Here is a 16,252-nt window from a genome sequence, read left to right as displayed (position 1 = left end):
AAAGTTGCTTCAACAAAGTACTAAGTAAAGAGTCTAAATACTTATGTAAAAGTAATATTTCAGTTGTTTATGTTTTACAAATTTGCAAAAATTTCTAAATACCTGTTTTTGCTTTGTCATTATGGGGTATTGTGTGTAGATTGATGAGGGAATTTTATTTTTGTAATCAATTTTAGAATAAGACTGTAGTGTAACAAAATGTGGACAAGGTCAAGGGGTCTGAATACTTTCCAAATGCATCAAGTAGTCCAAAGTTTAGTATTTGGTTCCATATCCCTTGCACACAACGACTACCTCAAACTTGTGACTCTACAAACTCATTGGATGAATTTTCAGTTTGTTTTGGTTGTATTTTGTGTTATGTTTTGGCCATCTTAATGCTCAAATCTAAAGTTCTGGAGCATAGAGACAAATATTTTTGTTTAGCTTCACTGTCCAAAAACATATGGAGGGGAGTGTTGGTAATGATCAAAAGTTATTATTGTCCTAATTCAAAGGATTCATAGTTTCCATAGGAAACGGAAATACTATTGATTGGATGTTGCTCACAGGAGTGGAACCAGACTAGTCTGAAATACTAAAGAGTATAATTTCCTTGTCTAAATAAAAGTTATATTACTTTTAGATATTTATCTGAATAGAGTGATTGTTAACAGACTGTGGACTTAGTAGTTAAATCAGAGCACTAGAGCTGTTTGCCAGATACACTCAAATCTAACATATACAGTTGAAGTCGGAAGTTTACATACACTTAGGTTGGAGTCATTAAAACTCGTTTTACAACCACTCAACAAATTTCTTATTAACAAACTATAGTTTTGGCAAGTCGGTTAGGACATCTACTTTATGCATGACAAAAGTAATTTTTCCAACAATTGTTTACAGACAGATTATTTAACTTATAATTCACTGTATCACAATTCCAGTGGGTCAGAAGTTTACATACACAAAGTTGACTGTGCCTTTAAACAGCTTGGAAAATTTCAGAAAATGACATCATGGCTTTAGAAGCTTCTGATAGGCTAATTGACATCATTTGAGTCAATTGGAGGCATACCTGTGGATGTATTTCAAGGCCTACCTTCAAACTCAATGCCTCTGATTGACATCATGGGAAAATCAAAAGAAATCAGCCAAGACCTCAGAAAAAAAATTGTAGACCTCCACAAGTCTGGTTCATCCTTGGGAGCAATTTCCAAATGCCTGAAGGTACCACAAACAATAGTATGCAAGTATAAACCCCATGAGGCGACGCAGGCGTCATGCCGCTCAGGAAGGAGACGCATTCCGTCTCGTAGAGATGAGCGTACTTTGGTGCGAAAAGTGCAAATCAACCCCAGAACAACAGCAAATGACCTTGTGAAGATGCTGGAGGAAACAGGTACCAAAGTATCTATATCCACAGTAAAACGAGTCCTATATCGACATAACCTGAAAGGCCGCTCAGCAAGGAAGAAGCCACTGCTCCAAAACCGGCATAAAAAAGGCCAGACAATGGTTTGCAACTGCACATGGGGACAAAGATCGTACTTTTTGGAAATGTCCTCTGGTCTGATGAAACAAAAATACAACTGTTTGGCCATAATGACCATCGTTATGTTTGGAGGAAAAAGGGGGAGGTTTGCAAGCCGAAGAACACCATCCCAACCGTGAAGCACAGGGGGGGCAGCATCATGTTGTGGCGGTGCTTTGCAGCATGAGGGACTGGTGCACTTCACAAAATAGATGGCATGAGGTAGGAAAATTATGTGAATATATTGAAGCAACATCTCAAGACATCAGTCATGAAGTTAAAGCTTGGTCGCAAATGGGTCTTCCAAATAGACAATGACCCCAAGCATACTTCCAAAGTTGTGGTGGCAAAATGGCTTAAGGACAACAAAGTCAAGGTATTGGAGTGGCCATCACAAAACCCTGACCTCAATCCCATAGAAAATTTGACGGCAGAACTGAAAAAGCATGTGCGAGCAAGTAGGCATACAAACCTGACTCCGTTACATCAGCTCTGTCAGGAGGAATGGGCCAAAATTCACCCAACTTATTGTGGGAAGCTTGTGGAAGGCTACCCCAAACATTTGACCCAAGTTAAACAATTTAAAGGCAATGCTATCAAATACTAATTGAGTGTATGTAAACTTCTGACCCACTGGGAATGTGATGAAAGAAACAAAAGCTGAAATAAATAATTCTCTATACTATTATTCTGACATTTCACATTCTTAAAATAAAGTGGTGATCCTAACTGACCTAAGACAGGGAATTTTTACTAGGATAAAAATTTCAGGAATTGTGAAAGTTTAAATTTATTTAGCTAAGGTGGATGTAAACTTCCGACTTCAACTGTAGGTTAAACACATCACCTACTATAGCTGTTTATAACATGGAGTGATAGTGGAGTCAAGGTGTCGTATACATATTTGTATCAGAAACCCTGTTTAACCCTGGTTCTAACTTGCATCCATTGTCCTGATCAAGTGTAGATGATTAAAAGACACATTGTGATCTGATTGTGATCAGATCTTCCTGACCACCTCCGGAGGTAGTCAGGCACGCATTGTGTCTGGATATCTTACAAGATCTGGACCGAGAAACCATCTAAATCATAAATATTTTGCCCTCTAAAGTCATTGACAGGTGGCACCATTGGCTTATTACATCAATATAAGTGTCTTACAATGAATAAACATTATTTTGAAAGAATAGCTGTGAAACCATTTGCATAAAGGAAGGGACCAGGAAATCTGGCCACAATGCAGACACAGTGGACAGATAACGGACACATTTTAATACCATGTGTAGACACATTTCTGGAAATGTGGGCTTAAATCAGAATATAAACAAGATCAGGACAAAGGACCAATGTTAGCATCAGGTATAAACGGGGCTTTGAAGTTTCACACTTGACATGGCTAGTATTTGATGCCTCAAGAATCAAGCATGTGACAGGAAAAGTGTAGTCAATTAAATTAAATTGTAGCATAGCAAGCACAGATGGGTAGTAGGAATATAGGGCATCATTTATGAGAAACTATCACACAATATTTTCATTGACTGTAGGTTTCTAGGTCCTCACACGCTGAAACATGGTCAAGCTTTAGTTGCAGTGCATCAACCTCATTCATACTGAAAATATACTGAACAAAAATATAAAGACAATGTAAAGTGTTGGTCCAATGATTAATGAGCTGAAATAAAAGATCCCAGAAATTTTCCATAAGCATTGAAAGCTTATTTCTCTCAAATTTTGTTTAGTATAGTTTGAATGGCCTTTTTTGTTTATTTTGACATGGAAGAAATCAGAGGGGTTACAGGCAGTTGGTAGAAACAGATTAAAGGGTTGGAGCGGGGATGGAACCCAATCATCCAGTGGGGAGAGGAGTGGACATGTGTCTAAGCCGGGAGCATTACCCCTGGACAACGGCCTCTGCTCTTCTATCTTTTCTCTTAATCAAATCAGATTTAAATTTGTTTCAGAAATGAGAAAAAAAGAACCCAGTTTTGGTAAATATGTAATATCATTGAAGTAATAAGTCATCTTCTGAATGAAAGCCAAATTTAAACAAATATTTTCTGTAATCTCTCTCTCTCTCTCTCAAGCAGTTGCTAACAGCACCCATTTTGCTGCTGCTGCACCAATTGCAAGTGAGGGAAGGACGAGGGGGAAAAAATATCAATTTCAGATGGCAAAAAGCACCAGATGCTGTCCAGAATCAGAGAAGGGTCATGGATCCCTGACTGGAGTACTGGAATAGAAAATCTGTGTGTCCCCGACCAAGGCAAGAATGTCTGCACGTTCAGAGAAAAATGGGTAATCAGATGGACGATTTTCAGCTGGCGAGGCCACTATATGTGTGTTCTTTGTGATTCGGTTCCCTTGTCATCAGACAGACAGCTGTGGACAGAAAGTAGAGCGCTTGGGACTATAAGTTTCTATCAGAATTTTTGTCCAAATTAAGTTATTGACATAGCCTTGTTCTGTTAAATGGTATCTACCTACAGTATATAATACACTAAATATCCCAATTCATGTTGTTAAGTTCAAAATAATACAAGATCAACATTGCTGACACCATTCAAACCAGTAGGCATTCCCCCTACTGTCTCATAACTTCAATTCAATACATTTTTTCAATCGATTTCAGACAATTTGTCACAATAAATCCCGACCAACTATCAGTCTACTGTCTTCAAACAATATACAGTACCTGTTATATATCCCATATAGATTCCTTTTAATTACAGCAAAGCATTATACACTCTAATATTTTCCCACTGAAATTGCAATCCCCAAGTCTAGCTGCCTGAACATAGTATTAAACCACAGCTTGTGTGGCATCTTAGTGCACACAAATAACAATAATAATATTAATAATAATGTTTTATATAGCGCTTTTCAAAGACCCAAAGACGCTTAAAGGTTTCAAGGTTGCCATTAATGTTATACGTCACTGATCAGTGCAATTTCTAAGAAGTCCCGGTCTCTTTACAATTTGAAGTAAATAAACTTGTATTTGTATGTGCATAATCACAAACTATTAGGCACTGAATTGTGTTTGGATTGGCTGAAGATTTATAGATAGTCACGCAAGGACAGCAAATTGTTATCTGATTTCAGCATGTGTCCCCTTGAAGTCGTTGACAAACTGGCACACCAAGCCAAACAGCTCCTGAGAATCTTGATCCATCGGCTCTCCGAATTTAACCTTCAAGAAAAAAGACAAGTGACCCAAGTTATTATTTTTGACATCTCAAGTCCAAAGCACTTCAGTTGCTTTCATTCTTTCAGAGGTTATAATACATTTGTCTAATACCTGGGGTTAACCGATGTCCCTGGTTCGATTGGGAAGCATAACGTAAGTCCAGTTCATTGCAAACTCCATTTATAATAATGAGCTGATAAACTGCGTGAGCATGGAAGCAATTATTGGACTTAAATATCTTCAATGAGACAGACGGGTGGCCATGGCATGAATCCATGGCTACACTTAACTCACTACAGGGTCAGCTAATACAAAGGGTATGTCATTAAAACAGTGGCTCAAGAGTAACATCTAATATCAGTCAAACACGACTCAACTGCTACAGTATATATGACCACACCACTAATCAGAAAAGCTAAGCCAACAACACTGCAGCACATATGGAACTCTGAATTTAACCTAATTTAAGTATTTTGATGCATTTCACACTAAATAAACATGCCCAAGTTACAGTAACACGGGGAGAGCAATTTAACCATGCAGTATAGGCTACTACCATTGGTTCCGTGTCTGACTGCAGCAATTTTGTTCCCCTGGGGAGCAGAGAGAAGGTTCTGATAATGTCACAGATATAAGCTGTGTCAGGGTCAGTCTTCTCTCTCTCCCTCTCTCTCTTTCTCTCGCGCTCTCTGTCTCTCTCCTCTCTATGCTGCTGCTGGCTCAGGCTGTAGCACATCATTATTTGTGTGCGTGAGTGCGTCCGTGTGTGTGCGAGAGGGTGGGAAGGATAAAGTTTGGAGTGCACAGGAATTTAATTGTGGAACCTACTATATCACAATTTCCTGGCAATGCTCACCCCTCACCCTGTCAAAGCTCACCCGTCACTCTGTCAAGGCTCACAACTCAAACCCAGAACACAGCAGAGTCAGATGGACTCTTTGTGATGATGGATTCTCCTTCTGGAAATAGGGGAGGTTGGAAAATGGCCGTTACTTTCTTTAAAAATACATTGTTCTAAAAGAGTTTGACTTTGTTCTGACTGGGCAGAAACAGCACCTAGGCTAATGCCAAACCACACTAAAATAAAGGTGTACTAAGTTGGTAAAAATCCCTAAGCATCTTCTTATCTGTATCAATAAGTGACACTACGTCATCTTGTCTATGACTGAATCTGAGAGACAAACCACTTCCGTTAGATATCTAATAACATCCAGTGTATTATAGTATTAATAGGGATAGCCTCTAATGCCCTCCTGTGTATACATTATTAATAGCGACAGACTCTAATATCCTCCTGCTTATTGTAGTATTAATAGGGACAGACTCTAATACCCTTGTGCATATTATAGTATTAATAGGGACAGACTAATACCCTCCTGTGTATTATATTATTAATAGGGACAGACTCTAATACCCTCCTACGTATTATAGTATTAATAGAGACAGACTCTAATACCATCCTGTGTATTAAAGTATTACTAGGGATAGACTCTAATACCCTCCTGTGTATTATATTATTAATAGGGACAGACCCTCCTACGTATTATAGTATTAATAGGGACAGACTCTAATACCCTCCTGTGTATTACAGTATTAATAGGGCGTCGGAGTAGCTTTGTGGTTAAGAGGTTGGGCCAGTAACCGAAAGGCTGCTGGTTTGAATCTCCGAGCTGACTAGGTGAAACCTGTTGATGTGCCCTTGAGCAAGTCACTTAACACTAATTGCTCCTGTAAGTCGCTCTGGATAAGATTGTCTGCTAAATGACTAAAATGTAAAATAGGGACAGACTCCAATACCCTCCTGTTGTATTACAGTATTAATAGGGACAGTCTGTGGTCTATGCCAACTATTATATATCAAGTTTAAGCATCTGCTGCAAAGTAACCTTGAATAATTTTTTTTTTGAAATATACACTACTGTTCAAAAGTTAGGGGTCAGTTAGAAATGTCCTTGTTTTTGTCCATTAAAATAACATCAACTTGATCAGAAATACAGTGTATGTGTACTAAGCAAGATGACAAGTACATTAGAGTGTCTAGTTTGAGAAACAGATGCCTCACAAGTCCTCAACTGGCAGCTTCATTAAAAAGTACCGGCAAAGCACCAGTCTCAACGTCAACAGTGAAGAGGCGACTCCGGGATGCTGGCCTTCTAGGTAGAGTTCCTCTGTCCAGTGTCTGTGTTCTTTTGCCCATCCTAATATTTTATTTTTATTGGCCAGTCTGAGAAATGGCTTTTTGTTTGCAACTCTGCCTAGAAGGCCAGCATCCCGGAGTCGCCTCTTCACTGTTGACGTTGAGACTGGTGCTTTGCCGGTACTTTTTAATGAAGCTGCCAGTTGAGGACTTGTGAGGCATCTGTTTCTCAAACTAGACACTCTAATGTACTTGTCCTCTTGCTCAGTTGTGCACCGTGGCCTCCCACTCCTCTTTCTATTCTGGTTAGTGACAGATTGCGCTGTTCTGTGAAGGGAGTAGTTCACAGTGTCGTACGAGATCTTCAGTTTCCTGGCAATTTCTTGCATGGAATAGCCTTCATTTCTCAGAACAAGAATATACTGACGAGTTTCAGAAGAAAGGACATTGTTTCTGGCCATTTTGAGCCTGTAATCGAACCCACAAATGCTGATGCTCCAGATACTCAACTAGTCTAAAGAAGGCCAGTTTTATTGCTTCTTTAAATCAGAACAGCAGTTTTCAGCTGTGCTAACATAATTGCAAAAGGGGTTTCTAATGATCAATTAGCCTTTTAAAATGAAAAACTTGGATTAGCTAATACAACGTGCCATTGGAACACAGGAGTGATGGTTGCTGATAATGGGACTCTGTATGCCTATGTAGATATTCCATAAAAAAATATGCCGTTTCCAGCTACAATAGTCATTTACAACATTAACAATGTCTACACTGTATTTATGATCAATTTGATGTTATTTTAATGGACCAAAAATTAGCTTTTCTTTCAAAAACAAGGACATTTCTAAGTGACCGCAAACTTTTGAACGGTAGTGTACACCCTCCTCAATCCCCATTTCACCCTCCACAGTGGAAAGATAGATAAGCTGAAACAATGGAAAAGGGCCATCTCGACATTTCAGGACTAGAGGAACCATTTATCTCTGGAGGGGCAGCACAACAGACATATTAAAATAATAACTCAGGGATTACCAATATGTCAGTGTAGAGTTTCTTCATCTCCTCAGACCTCTTTGTCAGCAGGGAGAGATCGGTGTTGTACTTCTCAATCGCCATCTGGGGTGAGAGGGAGAAAGGAGAACATTATTTGATGTATAATATCAGAATACCTTCTGGTTTTTTGTTACATCACAAAACTTACACTGCAAACTGACAGCAGACACCATAAGAGAAAAATAATGCAATATGAAGCAACACTCAGTATACCGGGCAAATAGAAATGAACTTCCCTATGATGTGCCCATCTTGAGATAAGCACTGTGAATTAGCGATATAATGTGATGGTGAAATGCAACTGACTGATGCTAATTCGGCGTGTCAAAGTTTTTCTTGTGTTTCTCTTAATCTTATATCTGTTTGTCTAAAAAGAACTGAAAATATGAACTGAGAAGAAAGAACATGTCTATCAGAATAACTTACCTTCAGGTCTTTGAAAAACTTTGGGTGTTGATCGCCTTGGTTTCTTCTCTTGTACGTTTTCTTGTACTGAATGGTCTTCTGTAACTCATTCTTGAGAACTGGAGGGGATGACACATCATGTCCATCATCCATCATACCTGATCACTGAAGCAAATACTCTCTACTTTAAATCCCTATTTTCTCCTTTCTGCTGCTGGATCAAGCCAAGTGGCTGATCTGCACTCATGGCAACTATTCAACACAATTCTTCAGCCAAAAAGTAATCATAAATGTCTATACATGAAGCTGATATTAGGCCTACATGTCTTCACACTTTACATTTAATTGCGCCATCAAACCAGTCATCTCTTTGAACTAGCTAGATCATCCTATCTTAGATAATATCATTCATAGGTATATAAAAAAATACAGTCACTATAATTAGATCTCAGCACTGTAAAGAGCAACACCTGTTTTTTACAGAGACATTGTTGGACAGGTTTGGAAACGTGGTAGACTCACCGTCCACTTCAGCAGTGAGGCCTTTAATGGAAGCTGATCAGAAACACAGAGAGAAATACCTAACTGGTTTACCTAAACTGCTCCAATTGAAACAACGTACAGGTTTTCAGGGCTTTGACCAAAATCTTGATTACTTACCCCCAGGGACAGTTTCGAATTCCGTCAACTCTTGTGGAAAAGTGGCCAAGCTGGGTTCGTGCAACATGATCTGCTCCACAAGGGCATGCAGCAAGGTGAACTTCCTGTCTATCCCACGGAGCTGGGAGATCTGTGGGGTTGAAGAGGGACATTGGAAGGTGGGGTGCGACATGTTCTCCATTATAAAAACAGTTTACGATAAATCAAATATTAATTTTATTGGTCACATACACATGGTTAGCAGATGTTATTGCGAGTGTAGTGAAATGCTTGTGCTTCTAGTTCTGACAGTGCAGTAGTATCTAACAAGTAATCTAACAATTCAACAACAACTACCAAATACACACAAATCTAAGTAAAGGGATGGAATAAGAATATATACATATAAATATATAGATGAGTGATGACTGAGCGGCAATAGGCAAGATGAAATAGATGGTATAAAAATACAGTATATACACATATGGAATGAGTAATGAAAGATATATAAACATTATTAAAGAGGCATTATTAAAGTGACTAGTGATCCATTTATTAAAGTGGCCAATTAATTCAAGTCTGTATGTAGGCAGCAGCCTTTCTGTGTTAGTGACGGTTGTTTAACAGTCTGATGGCCTTGAAATAGAAGCTATTTTTCAGTCTCTCGGTCCCAGCTTTGATGCACCTGTACTGACCTTGCCTTCTGCAGGGTAGCGGGGGGGGGGGGGGGGCAGGCAGTGGCTTGGGTGGTTGTTGTCCTTGATGATCTTTGTTGTTGTCCTTGATGACCTCAGGTGCTGTAGGTGTCCTGGAGGGCAGGTAGTTTGCCCACGGTGATGCGTTGTGCAGACCGCACCACCTTCTGGAGAGCCTTGCGGTTGTGGGTGGTGCAGTTGCCATACAAAGGAGGTGATGCAGCCTGATAGGATGCTCTCAAATGTGCATCTGTAAAAGTCTGTGAGGGTTTTAGGTGACAAGCCACATTTTTTCAGCCTCTTGAGGTTGAAGAGGCGCTGTTGCGCCTCTTCACCACATTGTCTGTGTGGGTGGACGTTTTCAGTTTGTCCGTGATGTGTATGCCGAGGAACTTAAAACTTTCCACCTTCTTCACTGCTGTCTTGTCGATGTGGATAGGGGGTACTCGCTCTGCTATTTCCTGAAGTCCACGATCATCTCCTTTGTTTTGTTCACTTTGAGTGAGAGTTTGTTTTCCTGACACCACATTCCAAGTGCCCTCACCTCCTCCCTATAGGCTGTCTCGCCATTGTTGGTGATCAAGCCTACTACTGTTGTGTCGTCTGGAAACTTGGGTGATTGAGTTGGAGGCATGCATGACCATGCAGTCATGGGTGAACTGGGAGTACAGGAGGGGGCTGAGCATGCACCCTTGTCGGGCCCCAGTGTTGAGGATCAGTGAAGTGGAGATGTTGTTTCCTAACTTCACCACCTGGGGGTGGCCCGTCAGGAAGTCCAGGACCCAATTGCACAGGGCGGGGTTGAGACCCAGGGCCTCAAGCTTAATGATGAGCTTGGAGGGTACTATGGTGTTGAATGCTGAGCTGTAGTCAATGAACAGCATTTCTACATAGGTATTTCTCTAGACCAGATGGGATAGGGGAGTATGCAGTGTGACGGCGATTGCATTGTCTGTGGACCGGCGGTATGGAGTGGTATGCGAATTGAAGTGGGTCTAGGGTGGCAGGTAAGGTGCAGGTGATATGATCCTTGACTAGTCTCTCAAAACACTTCATGATGACAGAATGAGTGCTACGGGGCGATAGTCATTTAGTTCAGTTACCTTTGCCTTCTTGGGTACAAGAACAATGGTGGTCATCTTGAAGCATGTGGGGACAGCAGACTGGGATAGAGAGAGATTGAATATGTCCGTAAACACACCAGCCAGCTGGTCTGCGTATGCTCTGAGGACGTGGCTAGGGATGCCGTCTAGGCCGGCAGCATTGCGATGGTTAACACGTTGAAATGTCTTACTCACGTCGGCCATGGAGAAGTAGAGCTCGCAGGCCTTGGTAGAGGGCCACATCGGTGACACTGTATTATTCTCAAAGCGGGCAAAGAAGGTTTTTAGTTTGTCTTGGAAGTAAGACATCGGTGTCCATGACGTGGCTGGCTTTCTTTTTGTAGTCTGTGATTGCCTGTAGACCCTGCCACGTACGTCTTATGTCTGAGCCATCGAATTGTGACTCCACTTTGTCCCTTTACCGACATTTCACTTGTTTGATTGCCTTTCGGAGGGAATAACTACACTGTTTGTATTCAGCCATATTCCCAGTCATCTTTCCATGGTTAAATACGGTGGTTCGTGCTTTCAGTTTTGCGCAAATGCCGCCATCTATCCACGGTCCCTGGTTGGGGTAGGTTTTAATAGTCACAGTGGGTACAACGTCTCCAATGCACTTCTTTATAAACTCACTCACCGATTCAGAGTATAAATGGATATTATTCTTTGAGGCTACCCGGAACATTTCCCAGTCCGTGTGATCGAAACAATCTTGAAGCGTGGATTCCGATTGGTCAGACCAGCGTTAAATAGTTCTTGTCACAGGTACATCCTGTTTGAGTTTCTGCCTATAGGACGGGAGGAGCAAAATGGAGTCGTAGTCAGATTTGCTGAAAGGAGGGCGGGGGAGGGCCTCATATGCATCGCGGAAGTTAGAGTAGCAGTGATCCAGTGTATTCCCTGCACGAGTGCTGAAATCAATATGCTGATAGAATTTAGGTAGCCTTGTTCTCAAATTTGCTTTGTTAAAATCCCCAGCTACAATAAATGCAGCCTCAGGATATATGGTTTCCAGTTTGCATAGAGTCCAGTGAAGTTCCTTGAGGGCCATCATGGTATCGGCAAAAGTGGGGATATATACGGCTGTGACATTAACCGACGAGAATTCTCTTGGGAGATAATATGGTCGGCATTTGATTATGAGGAATTCTACGTCAGGTGAACAAAAGGACCTGAGTTCCTGTATATTGTTACGATTACCCCATGAGTCGTTAATCATGAAGCATACACCCCCCGCCCTTCTTCTTCCCAGAGAGATGTTTATTTCTGTCGGCGTGACGCATAAAGAACCCTGGTGGCTGTACCGACTCCGACAACATATCCCGAGAGCCGTGTTTATGTGAAACAGAGTATATTACAATCCCTGATGTCTCTCTGGAAAGCAACCCTTGCCCTAATTTCATCAACCTTGTTATCTAGAGACTGGACATTGGCGAGTAATATACTCGGAAGCAGTGGGTGGTGTGCACGACTCCGAAGTCTGACCAGAAGGTCAGAAGGTCTTCTGCGGCGAGGTTGTTTTGGGTCGGCCTCTGGAATCAGATCAAATGCCCTGGGTGGTGGTGCAAACAAAGGATCTGCTTCGGGAAAGTCATATTCCTGGTCATAATGTTGGTAAGTTGACGTCGCTCTGATATCCAATATTTCTTCCCGGCTGTATGTAATAACACTTAAGATTTTCCGGGCCAACAATGTAAGAAATAATACATACAAAAACAAAATACTGCATAGTTTTCTAAGGACTAGAAGCGAGGCGACTCTGTCTGTCGGCACAAAGTCATACTGTGCTGTTTCGATCTACACAGAGACCTTCACCAGAAAATGAAATAGGAGAGATCAGCCATGCTGGTTCACCTGCAGCAGTCCTATGCCACAGAGTCCTGGCTGAGCCACACAACTACTGTGCCTTGAGATGCACAGCAGAGCAAAAAAATGCACACATTTTTGTGTGCTGCGTGTACAAATGTAAGTGCCTTGCCCCAAGGCTACTCAAACAATAGGATCTCAATGTACCGTTTCTGTTAACCTAAACACAAAAAAAATGAATTTCTCTCTGTGATAATATTGAGGCATGTTGCTTTGTATTATTGGATGCATGTATCAACAATCCAAGGTTTTCCTTGACTCTTCCATATTTGCGTTAACTCGACGAGGTCAACTTATTGTTCAAGGTAATGCTAATGCTTTTGTTACTCAGGTATGGCTGTGTGTTTGTTATCAATTTGATTTGAAAACAAATCAAAACAAAAAGCATCACATCATAACAAAAACATTACATCATAAAGGCTTCCATATTACATGCAGAGTTATTATCACCTTTACTAGAACCGTAATACGTTGTGTCCTTACTTAGACAGTGGGGAGCTTTTTCTGTGAAGAAAAAAATACTTGAGGAGTGTTAAGTTTCCTGAAAATTAATGAAAATAAATCAATAAAAATGCATCCATATTCAACCTATTTATATAAAATGTTAATGATCTTTCTAAAATGCAAGCCTTGCTGCACCACAGTGGCTTATGCCTTCTGTCTTAATTGAAATGCAAAGGGGACATCTCTCTCTCTCTAATCCTGTGATGGGATTTATTCCATAGTCTTTTCTAGGTTACGTTGTTTACCAATTTGAGGTCCAGGGCACTTCCCTGAGGACCAGTCTAGAAGAGATGCACGCAGCATCAACTTGAAGATAAACAACAACAACCTCTATGGCTTTCTCTTACCTTATAGTTACTGTATCAACTTCCAGGTCCAGCCATTTATTTGAAAACACAGAGTCCCCTCACAGTGCAAACAATTTAGCCCTCTCTGTTTCACCTTCAAACCTTCTATGTGAGGCGTTGGGAGTAAGAGACTCCAGTCTTATTAGATAGAGAGGAAGCATTTTAAATCTGGGGCAAAGTGCCATTAAATCTTCCCATCAGGGGACCAGTACAGCACAGCAGCGGCAATCTATAGAAACTGCCAAGGAGTCGTCTACTACGCTGAAAGACCTATTCTAATAGTTCAGAGAGATCTAAAATGATCCCAGATAAATGTATAAAAAACCCATGTATCTAATAAACAAGGAGTCTAATCCAAAACAAGACTAGTCTAAGACTACCAATATTGAGATTTAAAGACAAGGACCAGTAAGGTGAAAGAAGTAGTGACTGCCATTGCCCACTGTGAATTGTAGGGTTGTAGGGTCAACTTGTCCAATGTCCACCAGCCCAGCGTCTGCGCCATGGCAAGAAGTTCCATTTGATTTGTGAAGCCAGGCGGTGATACAATTACCTGCGTGTCAGAGTTAGACACACTAGGGGTAATGACCCAACCTGAGTTGGACTCAGCTGACCAGGCAGAGGATGGATAGGAGGAGAAATTGAAAGGAGAGAGAAGGTGGGAGATCTGTCTGTGTATATCAATGAGAAGTTTTATTAGCCTAGTGCTAGACACTCCACCAAAGGTCAGGTGACAGCAGAGGAGAGGAGAACCTACTTTAGTTAAGGAGGAGAGGCGGAATCCCTTGGCCTTTCCCTTCCCTGCGTTCTCGTTGAGGTAATTGCCGATGGCCAGCAGGTACTCCAGCACGGAGACGAACGACCTGGAGCTGTACAACTGCGTGCACATCCTGATCTTCTGGTTAATCAGCTGAAAGACAAAGATGGTGGTTCAGGAGAAGTCATTTCACTCTAATCCAACTGCATACTCACTCTCTCTTTTTGTCTGAATCAGACTCTCTTGTTTTGTCTGATTCATGAGCTTATGAGAGTTGAGTAAACCCAGGCCAAATCCTTTTTGGTTTTCAAGTAAATTTGCAGTCAGACTAGATACGTGACAAAATGTCAATAGCACACATTTATTTTGAATGATAGGCTTGTATTTTGAAGTAAACAAGTAGATTGACTTGTTCTACATTGCAAAAGTAATTATATTTTCATCATATGCATTTCATTGTGGTTTTTAGATTATTAGATATTATTTGTTATCATTCATACTACATAGTATTTAACCATCCTATCACAAGCGATTGTGTCTTATATATATATCTAAGAAACATGGTGCACACTGCACGATATTCATAGAATGGCAGCTGTATAAAAAAAAATGGGACAGGTATTAGATTTTGTTTGCAATCTCTCTCAACAACACAGAATTTCCAGGTCTGCTAGTAAAGTAAGGAGGAAGGTGAGGAGGGGATGTAGTGGGGAGACAGAGCAGCCCTCTGGAAAAACAAATCCACTTAGCAAGGTGCGTGTCTGATACAACATCCAACCATATGCTCAATTTTACAAAGTAACTTCCCATAGCACACCAGTGTGACCTCCTCAAGCCTTAATAGAGCAGAATGCAAATACAAAGAATGCAAATCAGGTTTTGAAGGGGGCAACCTCTCACTGCAGCCTGGTCTCAGACTAGACATAACATAGTAAATGTAAATCTGAGAACTCTAATTCGTATGATATGTTACATTTGGTATGGTTACAAATAACAGACGGTTACTTAAAACCTCTACAGGATCGGTGGGTCCCCCACGGGACGGTTGAGCTAACATAGGCTAATGCGATTAGCATGAGGTTGTAAGTAACAAGAAAATTTCCCAGGACATAGACATATCTGATATTGGCAGAAAGCTTAAATTCTTGTTAATCTAACTGCACTGTCCAATTGAATTGATTGTGCAAAGAATAGGTCTGACATACAAATACAAACTGCTGGGCTCGTGACAGCAACAAGAATATTAATTGTCACCCTATGCTGCAAAATTGAGAATAATAGTTTCTTGCATAGCAGAAGATCGGAGTAAGATCTTATCAGATACAAATTTCCTATTTGGATTTAGAGGTACAGACCAGGTACCATAGTAATAGAAGTCAAACCGACTGTGTGACTAACCAAAACTCCAACAACAAATAAATGCAGGGCACAGGCAGGTGTTATTATCTCACATAATTATCTTTAGGATAATCCTGCAATATACAGTACACACACAGAATGCAGTACACACACCATTCCATAATCATGTGTGACTAACACTGCTACTGTCTATGAATGTCACGTTCCTGACCTGTTTTCTGTTTAGTTTTGTGTGTTAGTTGGTCAGGACGTGAGTTTGGGTGGGCATTCTATGTTGTCTGTTTCTATGTTGGTTTAGGGTTGCCTGGTATGGCTCTCAATTGGAGGCAGGTGTTTGGCGTTCCTCTAATTGAGAGTCATATTTAGGTAGGCTGTTCACAGTGTTTGTTTGTGGGTGGTTGTCTCCTGTGTCTGTGTATATGTTTGCACCATACGGGACTGTTTGCGGTTTGTTCATTTTATGTAGTCTGTTCCTGTTCAGTTCGTTCTTCACGTTGTATGTAAGTTCGTCGTTCAGGTCTGTCTACTTTCGTTTTGTTATTTTGTATCATTTTCAAGTATAGTTCGTTTTCGTGTTTGTTCGTTTTGTCTTGTTAAATAAATTAATTATGTCATTTCAACGCGCTGCACCTTGGTTCAATCCCTGCTCCTCCTCTTCGGATGAAGAGGAGGAGGACCGCCGTTACA

At 40.8% G+C, this 16,252-nt stretch overlaps 1 protein-coding gene across 1 annotated transcript in view; it reads right to left on the bottom strand.

The window, feature by feature from the left end:
• Window positions 1-2,764: 2,764 nt before the first annotated feature.
• The window catches only part of LOC111966744 (protein diaphanous homolog 1), a 45,956-nt gene continuing 32,468 nt past the window's right edge, over window positions 2,765-16,252 (bottom strand). The window contains exons 12-17 of the mRNA XM_023991644.2: window positions 14,207-14,359; window positions 8,956-9,085; window positions 8,818-8,850; window positions 8,317-8,414; window positions 7,870-7,953; window positions 2,765-4,703 (exon numbers count right to left, since the gene is read on the bottom strand). Of these exons, the coding sequence (XP_023847412.1) occupies window positions 4,602-4,703; window positions 7,870-7,953; window positions 8,317-8,414; window positions 8,818-8,850; window positions 8,956-9,085; window positions 14,207-14,359 (600 nt within the window). The 3' untranslated portion in view covers window positions 2,765-4,601. The remainder of the gene's footprint in view (window positions 4,704-7,869; window positions 7,954-8,316; window positions 8,415-8,817; window positions 8,851-8,955; window positions 9,086-14,206; window positions 14,360-16,252) is intronic.

Source organism: Salvelinus sp. IW2-2015, linkage group LG7 (genome assembly GCF_002910315.2).
Source record: "Salvelinus sp. IW2-2015 linkage group LG7, ASM291031v2, whole genome shotgun sequence".
Taxonomy (NCBI): domain Eukaryota; kingdom Metazoa; phylum Chordata; class Actinopteri; order Salmoniformes; family Salmonidae; genus Salvelinus; species Salvelinus sp. IW2-2015.
The sequence above is the reverse complement of the archived record's forward strand: the minus strand, read 5'-3'. Positions and strand labels throughout refer to the sequence as shown.